Source organism: Crocodylus siamensis, chromosome 4 (assembly GCF_052110815.1).
Source record: "Crocodylus siamensis isolate JL-2025a chromosome 4, ASM5211081v1, whole genome shotgun sequence".
Classification (NCBI taxonomy): domain Eukaryota; kingdom Metazoa; phylum Chordata; order Crocodylia; family Crocodylidae; genus Crocodylus; species Crocodylus siamensis.
In genome coordinates this window covers 161,272,746-161,288,495 of record NC_143398.1, presented here as the reverse complement: position 1 = coordinate 161,288,495, position 15,750 = coordinate 161,272,746, and the positions used below count along the sequence as shown (strand labels likewise).

The window sequence follows — 15,750 nt, the reverse complement described above, 5'->3', positions numbered from 1 at the left end:
TACACCATATGTTGGAGGGCTTGTGCCAGTCTCTAAGCTCTAGCAAGGCACCTTTGAGACAATGGGGTGGGGTGAAATCCCCTCTTCTGCCCCCCCTGCCACCCTGCCCCACTACCTACAGCTCCTTCTGAAGCTGCGTTTCTCAGCCTGTGGATTGCAGCCCAAAAGTGGGTCGGTCGCAAGAATACATGAAAGGGTCAGGAACAAACTTGAAAAATGGCTTCCACTTTAAAGGTGAAAAATGTGGGAAAAGGGGCTTCTCCCTCAAAGGCTGGCAAAGGTCCAGCCTGCAAGGGGCTGCTTGTGTCCCCCTGCCCCACATACTGAGGGCGGGGGACAAAGAGTCAGGGGTGAGGGGCACTGGGTTGGGACTGGCCATCGATGTTTACCTATGGGTCCTAGTATAAAAAAGGCTGAGAACCAGTAATCTGGAGGACAGTGGCAGAGGCAGGACACGGGGCTGCACGGAGCTGGGGGCTTCTCCAGTCTGTGGGGCTGCGTTCCTGCGCTTTGCTCTAACATTACGGTGCCAAGCATCATCATTGCTTTGTTATTGTTACTGGCGTTATTTTCACTGATGCTGTTCTGCATTTCCAAAGCTCCCCAGGCTACAACTATCCTCTCCGCGCTGCTCCCTGCCTTCACTGAAGGCGGGACGCAAACAGCAACGCGAAGCCCGCCACGCATGCGCACAGCTACCGCAAAGCTCAGCAAGAACCCCTACCCCGCGTCCACTTCGGCACGCGCAGGCATATCAGCCCTGCCCCCGCCTACAACTCCCAGCAGGCCGCTGGGTAGAAAGCGCGCGGGAGGTGGTGGGACTCGGCCTCCCAGCATGCCGCGTGAGCCAGGAGCGGAGATTGAGGGGAGGGGGGTTGGCGCGCATGCGCAGTGCGCTCGGCGGGCACTGGGGCTGGCGGGGCTCTTTTGTTTGGCGGAGGCGGATCGCGAGCGGCTGGGCCTGCGGCGCCGCGCGCACCAGAGCGTTACCCGCCCTGTCCAGCCCGGTCCGACCCCGTCCCGCCCTGCCCCGCCGCGCCGCGCCGCGCCCTGAGCCGTTTCCCCTCGGGTGCAGTTGGCGGGGCTGTGAAAGGTGAGTGCGGCGGGGGCGGGGCCGGGGCCGCACGCGGGGGTAATGGCGATGCGGTAGGATGGGGGGGCGCAAGTGCGACGCTGTGCCTCCACGGGGGTAGAGCTGGGGGGGGCTGTGTGTAATGGGGGCATGTGGGGAGCAGCCCCCACCTTGGGGAGCTGGGGCTTTCCTGGGGGAGGGGCGGGCTGGAGCTGTGCCGGGGTGTGGGGGAGGGGGCAGCTGCCTGAGGGCAGGGCGGGTTGTGTGCCTGGGTGAGGTGGTGCCTGGGGGGGCGGGGCAGGAGGCTGGTGCTGCAGTAAAACCAACCTGGGGGGAGAGGGTAATGGCAGAGGTGGCATCACCCCCCTCATGGGTAGCTCCCATTTTGGGGTGGGGGGGGCTCGCAGATGGCAGAACCATGCTGGAGGTGCCAAGCGGGTGTGCAGCCATCGCTGTGGGATCCAAGGAGTCAGGATTCAGGTTGAGGGGCTGTTCAGCTCTTCCAGCTCCTGAGGAGAAACCCCCCCCCCCCCAAGCAAAAAAGAAGGAAAAACAGAAAAAGGGGAGGGGGAGCTTCTAAGCCTGAGCATCACCCTATAACCATCTCTGGGGCTGTTTGTGTTGCTGCCTTTCTGTGTGGCATGTTTCTGATGGGGTTGAACAGCCACTACTAGGTCTTCTACCCAAATCCAGCCTCCTGTTTGTGTTGGAGATGCAGGTAGTGAAACTGATGAGAAACGGAACCAGACTGGCTTAATTTTGCTCTCTACTCAAGTGAAATGCAGGCATGGCAAGTGAAGGCAGCTTAGATGTGCTGGTAACACAGGGAAAAGAGCATTGGAGTGTAGTGGGGAAGGGAGGGGGCTGAAAAATGAACTGCTATTCAGACCTGCCCCTCTGAATACTAAAAATGACAGCCTTGATTGGAGAAAGTACCATTAAAACTGGGGGAATCAGAATATTGATGGGCACGGAAATGTGTCCCCCACTCATGGAGGTGCTGGGTACTTGGCAAATGCATGCCGCTTTAATCTCTGTTTTCCCCCATAGCATCTCCAGATCCAAATTTATTTTTGTTTAAAAAAGAGTAAACACACGTCTGTGCTTGGACTCTGCCAGCATTTCCCTTTTTTAGCTGGAAGTATAGGAGTACCTCTGTATGTGCCTCCTGCTCTTTCATGTAGAACCTAGAAAGCATAACTTCATAGACAGGAGTTTTCTTTAATTCCTCCTTGCTTTTCTCTGCAAAGAAACAGTATTTCTACCTTTTTATGCACACTTTCCCAAACTTCAGAGATTTGTTTCTCTCTCAAGTTGTGAGTGCAGTTGAAGATGATGAGGGGATGCATACTCAAATTCCCTTTGAAGCCAAGGTCCTTTTTCTTTTTGCAGTTTCAGCTCAAAGGCTAGCAATTCTGGAAAGTTTGAGTAAAAGCCTTTCTGCAGTTTTCAGGTTTTGGAGCCTGGAAATGTTAATACACTTCTTCCCAGTTCAAAAAAAACATGCCCACTGCTTTTTCCTGGCAAGTGGCACATGCATATGCTATGTTTTTAAAGTCCAAAGAGGAGTAGGATTTTAGCCAACATTAAGAAGGGCAGTAGGAAGTATTTCAAGTTAAAAAGCATGAAAGTTGCACTCAAGTCACAAACCTGTAAAATTTAGTGACTGCGCTTGGACTGAATGTATACATATTAAATAGGTCAGATAATCTTTTGAGGTCATCATATATTTCCTGCTTATGCTGACCTAATCTTCTCTCCTTAAACTGTTTACATTTAAACAAGTTTAAACTAGGAAAGCTTCTACAAACAAGCCTTCCCCCTCTATTACTGGACATTCTAAAAGGATTCTCAGGAGCATATCCCTCTTGCTAACAGCACTGCCATTTCCCTCTGAAATGGTTGCTGATGCTCTTGTTTGCTTTACAACTCTCACAGTACCTGAGCACAGCCTTCGGAACATCTCACCTAACACTAAACACCTTTGAAAAGCGAGGAACAAAAATGTATGAGTCAATTGGACACTAAGTACCAGGCACTTGACAGACAGTGATTTCATGATCCATTATGATGTACTTGATTCTCTGCACATCACAAATGATAATGACCCTTCTGAACAACCTTGTTTTTCTGTTACCAAGCTTTTACTGTATCTCTCTTGTTTGTTGGTTACCTGATTGTTTTTCTTATACCCTGTTTTTATTTACATATGATGTTTTACGCAAGCTTTTTTTCCATCTGCTATGTAGCTCTGCTGTGTTCCCACAGTCCTGGAGAAGGATACTATCATGTCTATAAGCTTGCCTCTCCCAACGATGTAGTTGATCCACAAAAAGATGCCATCCACAAGAATTCTTGCCTAACACCCAGATTCTTTGTCTCTGAATTACTGCAATAATGCATGTTCTGCAGTGTCTTTGATTCTGACTCTTGCTCCTGCATCTGCTATTCTTGTCCCACGAAAGCAAGTTTTGTATACGTTTTTGTGCAGGGCCTCTTTCTTTGTGGCCTTTTATTGGAGTTTGAATTCTTTTCAAGCAGTTGAGGCATGTGTGGTTTTTTTTTTTTTGGTTTAATTGATGACACGAAGGCTCTTCTCCCTCCGGTGTCTTATTTATCCTTTATAAAGAATTCCCACCTCACCCCAAATTTAAGGTCTTAAGGTGATGTCAGGTGAGAGTGAGGAATATCAGTAGAAATCTATTTTGATCGTTGTCAGAAAATATTTTCAGTGCACTGTGAGCTCTTTTCCAGGCATAAAGCAAAAGAGAACTGAAGCAGAGTATTAGGAAGGATACTGGAGCAGTGAGATCTGTGTAGACTGAAGCAGCATCATTGCCAGATCATTTTGCAGATGGGTTTAGTCTCCCCAGAAATGCATAATTTGAGGGGACAGTGCATAAAGTGGTGGCTCTTTGTTCTGTAGCCTTTGTGTTGATGAATGTAGCGTTTGATGAACCTGGCTGGTTTGACAGCCCTGGAGATGGAAGAACAGGTGGTTCATGGATAGTGGCATAAGGCTTATTTTTGTACTGTGAGTTCTAAAGCTGAGCATTTGTCTGATGTTTAGGAGCAGATTCTGAGAGCTGGAATTAGTAGCCAGGCAGCATTTTACACTCATAGCACCCTATATAGTAGATAGAAGTTTGTAGGCTGCTGAGCTCAGCTCTGGGGAAGCCTAGCATAGGAACAGTTTCTCAGTAGGCTGCATGTACTAATCCAACAGGGGTCATCTTGGAACAGACCTCTTCAGAATGTATGAGAGGGTTTTTAGGGGGATGCAATATTGACAGCTGGTGACATGTATATTTATGCCTTGACAGCAGTTGGATAAAGTGGTTCAGAAGTTCTGTAAGTGGCCCGAGTTAGCCCCACTTGCTTTCTGCATATTGGTATGTTGTTCTTTCCTTCTGTGGCAAACATTGGCCCTTTCTGCTTTGAATCATGTTGTCCAAGTCTCTGTGCAGGAGCTAGTTCTCATTCTTTCCAGTTCTCTCCTTGCTCTGCTTCTCTGTCTGTAGAACACCCAACATTAGGACCAATCACCAGTCTCTTTTCAGTCTATTATCTTCTTTAATTTACTGTCTTCTTTATCTACAGTTCCAAACCATCTCCACCTCCCTGTTTTTTGGCTTCTTCTTTTTGTATGCTTTTCAGTTCAGGACCCATATATGAAATACATTGCACCAGCTAATTCTTCTACTGGTTAAAGAGAGTCTCCAGAAAATGATCTTTGATTGGATTCCCACACGTTTCAGAGCCCCATAGGTAGCTCTTTTAACTGTGACCAGGGGATGGCTATGTCTCTGCAAGTCGAAAGCAGGTTATGCAGCAGCCATGCTATTGTGACACAGCCCTTCATTGGGGGCTGTAGATATTTTCCTAAACTAGAAGGCTGGTTGAATGGTCTCTTTGAACATCCTTAGGTGCACAACATTGTAGGCAGTGCAGAATAGCCTCTAGGCGGTAATTACATTCTCTAGCATTTGTGACTGGAATTCGTGAGCACTCTCCTATGAGAGATGAGGCCAGTTCATTTTCAAGTAGGTTGGGACTTGCCTGCCAGCCATATTTGGAGCTTTCCAGGAGAAGTGGCTGTCTCCCTCCCTCCCTTTCCGCTTTGCAAGGCCTCTGTGTCTCCTGGAATTCTCTCACTCGCTGTCCAACTGCGTCATGGGTTGGTCCTTGCCTGCCATGGAGGCGCTTATCCCACTAGTTGCTGCAGGGATGCTGGAAGAGAGAAGCCTTTGCTGCTTTCCTGTCTCGGAAGAAGGGAAGAAGTGAAGTGCCTGAAGAATTCCAGCGGGCTCCGCAAGTGAAACCTGATCCCTCGGCTTCCTGCTGCATTGCTGGCTCCTTCTTGGGGGATTAGCGGTTGACGCTCTGAGCCTTTGCATTGTTATAACATGCACCAGCTACGGTGGTGCCAACCTGCCTGGCCTCTCTCCTCACTGAGTCTGTGGGCAACTTGAAGCCTTTCATTCCTCTTAAAGCCAAGCAGAATTGGGGGTCATCTTAGCACCTGGCTGGCTTAGGCCTGAATAACCCACTGGAAATCAGTGACTAAGCAGCTTGTAATGTGGGATTTTTGGTGATGGGAAAAAATGTTTGGCTGTAGGAGCTGCCTTGGTGCTGCAGCAAAACCAATCTGTGGGGAAAAGGTAAGAGATGGGAGCTACCCCTGAGGGGGGTGATGCTGTCTGAGGGGACTTGCAGGTGACAGAACTGGGCTGAAGGTGCCAAGAGGGTGTGCAGCCACCACTCTCAGATCCAAGGAGTCAGGATTCAGGTCGAGGGGCTGTTCAGCTGTTCCAGCTCCCAGCTGGGACCATGCTGTAGGAGAGGCATCCCCTCTACCTCCTCATGCTGCACAGCTTGAGGCATCTCTCTTCATTTAATACTTGTGTGAATGAACTTTTTCTTCAGTGGTGATGGGAAACGCAGCAGAGCAAGTTCCTTCCATGCCCAGCTTGCCCTCGACTCTGACCTGGAATGGCCAACTGAAGTGAGCTAGGGTAGATCAACCTCCACAGCCTGCTTAGTCATTGATCCCCCTGCTGAGCTGTCGGTGTGCAGTGGGGGGATCGGAAAGAGGAGAAAGCTCCCAATGGGAAACACTTGGTTGAAGCTGGTCTCTTTCTGATTTGCCACTGAGCAGCCTTGATTTGCCACTGCACAGCTGTCTGGGTTCCATTGCCAGCTCTGAATACCATGCCCATAAACAGCCCTGGGCTTTCAGCAGTAAGACGGATTGCCTCCAGGGCAGGAGGCATCTGGGAAATCCCCCTTTCAGAAATGCCAGGCCTCTTGAGGGTGTTTGAAGCTGAGCCTGGTGTATGTGGTGAGGGCTGCCTGATGTCTCTGTTTAGGGAGGACTGCAGGTAATCTGGGTTTGACCTCTGTCTTCCAACAAACCCTATTTGGTTTGCTGCAGCAGAAACAGCAGAAGGTACGGCACTGGCTGGAGGGTCCAGAACAGAGCAACTGGTGTGACTTTTCTGCAGAGCTGAGTTTAAGAGATGCACTCTCAGGGTCAAAGATTTAAATACATGTGAGTAAAGCTCTTCTTCCTTTAGCAGATGCTGCTTTCCCCTCTCCTTTCACCAAGCCCCTGAATTAAGATCAGAGGACAATAGGGCTGGAAGGGACCTCATGAAGTCTTCTAGTCCAGCTCCCTGCTCAAGGCAGGATCATCCTTTGCTAAATCGTCCCTGTCTGTCTGTCTGTCTGTCTGACCTCCTCTTGTGGAGTCTCCATCCCTGGAAATTTTCAATGTGTCTGGGTAGTCTGTTCCAGTTTTTAGTTAACAAGTTCTTTCTGATCTCCAATCAAAACTTCCTCTATAGCACCTTGAGGCCATTGGTCCTAGTCCTGTCCTCCACAGCCACAGAAAAAAGGCTATCACTTCTCAAATCCCTTCTCAGTCTTCTCTTCTCCAGACTAAATAACCCTAGTTCTTCCAGTTCTTGCTGCATAAATTGTGCTTCCTAGGTGATTTTTGTTACACTCTGCTGGACTTTTTCCAATCTGCCCACATCCTTCTTGAAGTTTAAAGCCTAAAACTGGACACAGAACTCCAGGTGAGATGTCATTAGTTCTGAATACAGGCAACCCTTGCTTAGCTGAACATTAAACAAAACACGCATTAAGCAAAACAAAAGTATTTGACAACATAAGATGGCGAATGCAAGTGTTTTTAATGACCCAAGATGGCGACCACGTGCGTTATAATGAAACTTGCTGAGTGTTAAGTGAAATCGGGGATCAATTTAAAATGAGTGTTGTACCCAAATAGTGCTAAGGAAAACAGCATTAAGTGGGAGTTACCTGTAGGGTGGAAAAATCACTTCTTGCTTGCAGGTGGCACTTCTATTAATGCAACCTGAGTATACTCTTGACTTGTTTTACAAGCCCCTTTGCTGTACTTGGAAACCTCTAAAGAGAGAAGAATCGGAGAGACTAAAGAGGTAAATAAGACCAAAAAGCAGTTTCTGGTGTGCTGTAGACCACCCTGTCCTGCTCTGACACTGACTGCGGCTCCCAGTAAAAAGCCCCTTAACCTGAGGCACCTTTGTCAAGTTGAAGCTGCTGCAGGGTCCATAACAAGTCCTGTGTGGGCTACACCTGTGTAGCCCACTTCAGAGGATGTCAATTCAGTGGCAGCTGCCCAACTTAGTACTGCCTCATTCTCTCTTCATCACTCTCTTCATCACCCAGGGTTCAAGAGACTGTAGTTTTAGTTACTGAAACACCTCCCTCAGTGAAGTGAAAAACCTTTTCCTTCCTGGACCATCTTGGCTATAACATCCTATCCCTCAATGAAGACAGGTGTCCCAGTACTTCAGCAGATTTCAAGTATTTTTTTGTTTAGACTTTTCAAGCTAACTCCAAATCATAACTTGATGGTTAAAGATTCTTGTACAGGACTTAAAATAACATTTTCTATAAAAGCTAAATCTCTTGACTCACAAGGTGGGTCAGACTTGCCACCAGCCATTTGCTTGGCAAATCTTGTTTTGTCAGGAGTGAGAAACCATGTTTTTGGCTTTCAAGCTGCAGTAGCTTTGTGGGCAGCTGCACAGCAGGCAGTTCATCAGGACAGAATATGTCTTGATGGAAGCTGGAGATCCTGGTGCTCTTCCCAGCTCTGTTTCCATTGTGCCATAACCTCATTACTTCATTCCTACATGCCTCTCCTTTTTGTTTGTTAAGAGTGGGTAAATAACACTGATCTTCTACATTTGGATACTGTGTAGCATATTGTATTACTGACCAAGGGACTGATGGTTTTGTCTGCCTGAACTTCTTCCCTATTACTGTAGGTCCTAAAAGTCGGGGCTTCCCCCTTGCGTTGGGTGCATCCATCCAGCTTTCTTGGGCATGATTACAAAACTCACAGTTATGTCTGAACATCTGTACAAATGAACAGCATAGGACCCTCCTGTAAAAACCCTTTCCCATGTCCCTATTTCCTCGCCCCTCCCCTCTCCTCCCCACCCCCGTAACATTAGCTTACCTGATCCTGCCTTAGTCTTCTTAGATTTTTCATCTGCCAGATCTTCCCCAGCCCATGATGCATCTCTGCCCTAGTGCTATGGCAGAATTTGAGTGTAAGTGACAGCTCGGAACATGCAGGTGACATTGTTGCCTGTAATGCTGGGTTATTTGCATGGGGTCTTTTCCAGCGCAGATGCTGATTGTAATCTGTGCGCGAGGGTCCCCTGCAACTCCTGTGAATGGTGGAAGGGAGACTCCTGTTGTTAGCTACTACACCTTGTACAGCAAAGAGAGGCAGTGGGGGTTGGGCTTGTCTGGGTACTGCCCTCATGCTCCCTGTAGCTGTATTGTTTTAGCTGGGGGAGGAGGGAAGGAAGCTTGGCTTGTTACAGGGTTGGTCCCTAATGCTTGACTATATTCCTTGTGCCTAGGAAATGCAAATCAAAACCAGAGTGTGGAAGAGCACACACCAACTGCAAAGACTTTCTCAGCCTGACTAAGGGTTTTTAAACCTGAAAGCTTGCTAAAAAATGTTTTTCCAACTATTTAAGTTGGTCTAATAAAAGATATCCAATTCACTCAAAGAACCTTGTCTGCCTATGTCCTTAGACCAACATGGCTACAGCCTACATCCCCAAACCAGAATATTGGCTTCCTTACAGCTCTGCTGATAAGGAAGCTATATCCAAATGACTAACCTAAGGCCACAGTAAATAGTTATAGGGGGAAATGCTGAGCTCTAGGCTGTCCTCACTGCTGCTTATTGAGCTAAAAACACCCAGGATCTCTTGCATTTAATTGGCTAGTGAGGGTAAATGATGCCCTGTGCCTGGTAAGGTAGAGAGAGGTAGCTTGGGGAAGGTGTGGACAGATCGGAGCTCTCCAGGCACGCACTCGCGCACACACACACGTTGTTTATCAGTGCATCTCACTTGTTACTGCAGAGGAGAGATCAGTGTAATGTGAGCAGGGGCTTGACTTGAGCTAAGTAGTTGAGTGGACCAGACTTTGAAATCAGAATATTGATTTACCACCAGTGATCACAATAGGTGAAAACATATTGGATATTATAAATAAATTTATATATCTTAGCTCCATTGTTACCAACAGCCTGTTACTTGAGGCTGAACTGAACACCCATTTGGCAGAGCATCAGGTGTCAGGAGCATGCTAAGCAAATGAATGTGGAACAACAACAAACTGACTGTTAAGACCAAGGTCAAAGTATATCATGCTTGTGTCATGCATACCCTCTTGTATGGCACCAAATCCAGGGCCACATACTCTACTCAAGAAAAGTGTCTCAACAGCTTCCACTTAGGTTGCCTTCGCCATGTTCTAGGAATTTCCTGGCAGAACAAAGTTTCTTATGCTGAAGGCTTGGAATGTGCCAACATTCTGAGCATCCATCCTCTTAGCGATGACTCTGATGGCTTGGCCACATGCAGAAAATGGACAATGGTCCTATACCTAAGGATCTCTTGTATGGAGACCTCTTTACAGGAAAGAAAATCACATAGGCATCCTTATCTCCATTTCAAAGATGATTGCAAGAGAGAGAGAGGCAGCAAACATTAGAGCCAAATGACTGGGAGAAGATTGTTGTTGATCAAAATGCTTGGAAATAGTCTATTAAGCATAGAATTACGGTTTTTGTCTAAATAAGAGCCTAACATGCTGAGGAAAGAGAGAACCTCAGGAAGATCCCTGCTTCACATTCAGGACTGTTTGATACACACTTCGCATGTGATAAGTGCAGAAGAGATCGTCATTTAAGAATTGGGCTCTTCAGCCATGTTCACAAACATTCAGCGAACTGATGCCTCATTTAGTACAAATCTCTTGTCTCACAGACAAACAGGTGCCTATAAAAGCTGTGTGGAAGAAGGCTGGTTGTGTGTGTAAGGCATTGAGCTGGTACCCAGGTATTCTTAGCTCTGCCGCAGACCCTTCGTGTAACCTAGGGTAACTCAGTTTTTGTGACTAATTTCCTCACTAGCATAGTGGGGATATTTACCTGCCTGAGAGGTAGTGTTCAGAAGGGAAATCTGTTAATGCTGATAAGGTGCCCACAGACTTCCAAGGAAGTGAAGCCCAGCTTGATACCGCAGTAATAGAATCAAATGAGGCAAGACATGGTAGGACCCATTTAGGAAAAGAGAAGTCTGGGAATGAGAATGGAGTTGGGTAGGTCTGATTACAGGGGCTTCTTCAGGAGAACAGATGAGACTGAGCAGAAGGGCTTGAACAGTGCCTTATGAATAGGGGCTGATGTGATTACCGATATCATGGGAACAGTGATGTCCAGGGCTTGGGAAAGTATATATGGCTATTAGAGGGAGGAGGAATTGAGTACAGCTTTGAGGAGCTTGAATTTGATGCAGAAGAGGCCATAGCCAGTCCTGTACATATGGGAGGCTGGATCTGCATGCATTTGTTTAATTGAATTCTCTGCCCTGCAGTGAGCCAGGACTGTTCTGCCAGGCTCTTGCCACCTCTTTGTTGCTTTGTGTATGTGCATTGTTCTTTTTCAAAAGCCAGCATTGCTGCCTTGTGCTTTGACTCCTCATAGCATGATTTCTCTTGCTTCCTGGGGGAGTTGTACCCCACCCTGATGTGTGTGATTTCCTCCCAATTTTAGCAGCGTCGCCCATAAGCTGAAAAGCTGGCCAGCACAATGGGAAAAAAGCAGAACAAGAAGAAAGTGGAAGAAGTCTTAGAGGAAGAGGAGGAGGAATATGTGGTAGAGAAGGTTCTGGATCGGCGGGTGGTGAAAGGCAAAGTGGAGTATCTGCTGAAGTGGAAAGGCTTCTCAGAGTAAGTGGACATAATACATCCCCACCTGCTCAGTACAGGTACCAAAGGTTATGTGGAGGTGCTGTGGCTAGTGTCTTGCACTTGAGACCTGGGTTCAAGTCCCCAGGCTCTCTGTGTGGCCTTAGACAAGGCATTTAAGCCCTTTCTGCCTCAGTTCTTCCTCTGTATGGCAGGGCTTACAGTCCAGCCATCACTTAGGAGAGAGTGAGGATAAATGCACTGAAGGCTGAGAGGTGCTTAGATATTGTAGTAATAGGATCCATGTAAGTGTACAAGAGAACACCCAGCTGGCTGAGCTGGAGTCAGAAACTTCCCCCTTGAGGCAACTGGGATGGGCTGTCCACAGGCTTTAGCAGTCCTCAGCCTCTGGGGTGCACTCAGATCTGGGCAATTAATCCAGTCTAATAAAGATTGGGGGCTTGACACTTTTGCCTTACAGGCTTTATCTTCTCCCAGAAAGGCAAGTGCCAGGTTGTGACTGTAAAGTGGATGGGTTTAGAAGGGAAAGCAGAAACAGCTACCTATATGAGAGAGGCAGCCCACCCTCTCTTTGCCTCCCAGATATGAGACAGGCCTGTCTCATGATGCCGAATACATCCAGAGGTTAATCTCCGGTGGCACCTTGTTTGTCCCTCATTTACTGTCCATACCCCTGCCCTGAGCGGGAGGCTCTCAAAGTGACTCCAAGCCATCACTTTATTTCAGCGAGGATAACACATGGGAGCCAGAGGAGAACCTTGACTGCCCTGACCTCATTGCGGAGTTCCTCCAATCCCAGAAGACAGCACATGAGAGTGAGAAATCGGAGGGGAGCAAACGCAAGGCTGAGTCAGACACGGAGGACAAGGGAGAGGAGAGCAAACCAAAGAAGAAGAAGGAGGAGGTGAGGCATGGTAGGGGTAGTCCTCCAAACCTCTTGCTGAAGTCTTACAGGTAAAGCAGAGATGGAGCCAGGCCCCACACAGACCCGCTCCTGGCCTCTTGGGCCTTAGCCAAGTTGTTTCCCTTTGTAAACTGGGAGTAATATCCACCGACTGCATAGAACAGTTGTTAAAGTCTGTGAGTGCTTTAATATCCTTCACTTAGCAAAAATTGAATTTCCCAGTTCTTGTAGGGGGAAGAGATCAGTTCTTTTCTGAGCCACTTGATCTGGTAAATCCTTGGCCACATTTGGAGCTAAACTGTTGAGGAGCTAGGCTCCTTATTTCCTGAGGGGATGGATGGGGATGGGACAGAGAACACTAGTGCATGTGGCTCCAGTGAGTTGATAGATGCTACCTAGAGAGGCTCTGCATATGTGTGTGGAAAAGGTGGTCCAATCCCCTTCCCCACCCCCCCAGCTTTCTCTTCTTGGACTGATAGTCATCCTGGAGTAGGATGACACACAGGATGTGGCACAAATATTCTCCCTCTTGGACTCTTTCAGTTGGAGAAACCACGAGGCTTTGCCCGGGGATTTGAACCTGAGCGGATCATTGGTGCCACAGATTCCAGCGGGGAGCTCATGTTCCTGATGAAGTGGTGAGAATGTTTCCGTGCATGGGGCAGGGAGAAGCTGCATGCTACCTGGCATGAAATCTGTTGAGGCACTGCCACCTGTTATGACTCATTGTGCTGGGGTGAATGTGGATTTGAAATGAACAGGGAGGGCCTTTGGGGTTGTCTTTTTGTCTCTGCAATAGGTGGCACAATGCATGGGTTGATATTGCTGGCCTTGTGCTCAGAAGGCTTTTGCTGCATCTGAAATAGAAACGCAATGGACAGCTTGCCCCCTTTTGGCTATGGTGGAACAGGGCTTGGCTGCTGGTCGAAATCAGAATCGGCCCCAGATGTGGGAGCTGTTTACCATGCTTTGTCTTGAAACCTGCACACTAGAAGGGGGCAGGAATTTGGTTTTCCCTCACTTTGTGGGCTGGGTACAGAACCAACAGTTGAGGAACCCAGTCCCGTGGGCCATCTTCCTGCTCTGCAGTCATTTGGCAAGCTGGCTAAAGGATCCATTGCCTTACCCTGCTGCCTCTTAGGTTATCAGTCATCTGTGTCCCCTTCCTTCCCCACTAACTGCACTTCTGCCTTGCCGTGATAGGAAGAACTCTGATGAAGCTGACCTGGTTCCTGCAAAGGAAGCCAACATCAAGTGCCCCCAGGTGGTCATTTCGTTCTACGAGGAGCGGCTCACATGGCACTCCTACCCCTCTGAGGATGATGACAAGAAGGAAGATAAGAACTAACTCCCTGGCACCCACTCTGGCCAGTTTTTATGTAAAGATCAGACTGTGGGTTTGAGCGCGAGTGAGTGCACAGCTCTGCTTGGTTGGGAGCGTGCGTGGAGGTGGCTTGAGAAGATGCCCTTTGAAGAGACAGTATAGTTTCTGTGCCCTGCAGCTGCCCAAGTGCTCTATGCAGCTCCATGCTGCGAATGGTTTCAAACCAGCCCAAACATGGGGTGGGGGGAGGGGGGGGGATTTTAAAGCTGTTAGTTCTGGGGCTTGCTGGAAAAGAAGCAAAGACAAACACACACAAACAAATTGCCCCTTCCATGAAGGACTCTCACTGGTGGTGGGTGGGCTGGGGAAAAGGGAGAGCAGATGGATACTGCTTGTTCTTCAAAGACCATCTCAGCAACCCACAGCCTTCTTCCCAATAGTGTTAACTCTGCATTTTTACGGCGTAGCATGTGTGTAGTTTTATTTTTCTTTTTACTATTTACTGGTGTATCATTTTGGGGTAGGGGAGGGGAAATGGGTCTTTTGTTTAATCTGGGTGGGGTGGGCAGGGGGAGATGGTGACAGTGTTCCAGATCCATGTCCAGAATCTTTTTTTTTTCTTTTCTTTTCTTTTCTCTCTCTTTTTTTTTAAAAAAAAAAAGAAGAAAACACCCTTTTTCTTCACAAAAACCCCAAGTATTGGTAACAGAACTAGGGGGCCAGGGACACTGACATGAGACTGAAGCTGTGAATGTCCAAAACTCTAGAGCCAAGTTTCTCAAATGCCTAGAGTGGTTTTTATGTGTGGAGGGGTAAGGGTGGTGGGCGGTAGGTTGTTAGGGCTTCATGAATCGTCTTCAAACAGAACTGCCAGGGTGTTTGTCATGGAAGTGGGTGGGCAGGGTATGGGGTGGGAGTGGCTATTGACCCCTTAAAAGCTTGTCTGCCCTCATTTCTGTTAAAGGTGCTATTTTTCAAAATTGTGGGGGGAGAGATGCTTCCAATTTCTTGTTGACTTTCTTTTTAAATGCAGCGTGATCGTGTCCAGCCAGCAGCATTGGGAACCTCCTTTTTGTATCTATTTTTTCTCCCCCTCCAATTTTAATCCCATTCATTAACATAGGAGGGAGATGAAATCAATGACAGCACAAGCTTAAATGGATTCCAAATTCTCCAGTAGCAAATGATTGTTTTAAAACCTAAGTGTTGGCCCTGGAGCCAGGTGATTTGCCCTGATCCTCTGCTGAACGTTTTTTAATCAAACAGATTTATTAAAAAAAAAAAGAGAAAAAAACTCCCAAACCGTGAAATATTTAAATGTCTGGAGTTGTGTGAGGCCTGACAGACTCTGGGCACCTCCTCGTAGGGTGGTATGTATCTAGACTTGCATTGTACAAACCTTTTTTTAAAGCATGTGTTTAGGTTTCTGTGAAAACGTTGTTTAAATGTAAAGTAAGTGTTTGAATTTTAACTTCATACCAAGCTCTGTCAGTTTTTTTTGTCTCAATAAAACTTTAGATTTATAATCCTGATTATTTCTCTCTCTCTCTCAACAAGGGGAGCACTCTTCTGCTGTTGTACGTGAGTCCATCATAAAGTATAGAGCAGTTTATGGAGAGGAAGTCAGAATGTTTCAGCAACCTACTGTGAACAGGCCTAAATTACTGGTACCGCTTGGGCTTGTAATCCTTGCTGTGAGCTAGGTGACCACAGCGGCAGGAACTTTGCAGCAGACATTCAGCAAGTTCTTATTTACTTGACTTTCCATCTGAAGACGGCAAGTGTCTTAGAGGTTAGTGTCTAGTAGCTACTGAGTCTTCTTTTCACAGGCAAGATTGGTACCTGGAGACCCCTTTTTTAGCTGAGGCAGCAGGGAGGGGGAGAGGGAGAGGACAATCGGTAGCCAGTAACTAGTGTAATTAGATGTAGTTTGCCCTCATGGCCCTTACCCCTGCTTGAAAAGTGTGTGATGTGAATTCTCGCTCCTTCTTTCTTTCCCTCTCTCTGTCTCCCTCTTGCCTGAGATCAAATACCAGGTCACTGGAACAGGCTGAGTTCAGTTTGCCATGTTGCACAGAGTGGGTTTTTAAGTTCCTTTGTCTTTTTAAGTACTTTTTGGAACCCATCATAAGCATCTCTGAAGTCTTACTGCCTTCA

The 15,750-nt window shown here is 47.5% G+C and overlaps 1 protein-coding gene across 1 annotated transcript; it reads left to right on the top strand.

Moving 5' to 3' along the window:
- Positions 1 to 887: 887 nt before the first annotated feature.
- On the top strand, positions 888 to 15,125 carry CBX1 (chromobox 1). The gene is made up of 5 exons (XM_090044640.1): positions 888 to 1,093; positions 11,211 to 11,386; positions 12,092 to 12,269; positions 12,813 to 12,907; positions 13,473 to 15,125. The coding sequence occupies exons 2-5, from the start codon at positions 11,247 to 11,249 to the stop codon at positions 13,615 to 13,617; spliced, it is 558 nt and encodes a 185-aa protein (XP_089900766.1). The 5' UTR covers positions 888 to 1,093; positions 11,211 to 11,246; the 3' UTR covers positions 13,618 to 15,125.
- The last annotated feature ends 625 nt before the right edge of the window (positions 15,126 to 15,750 follow it).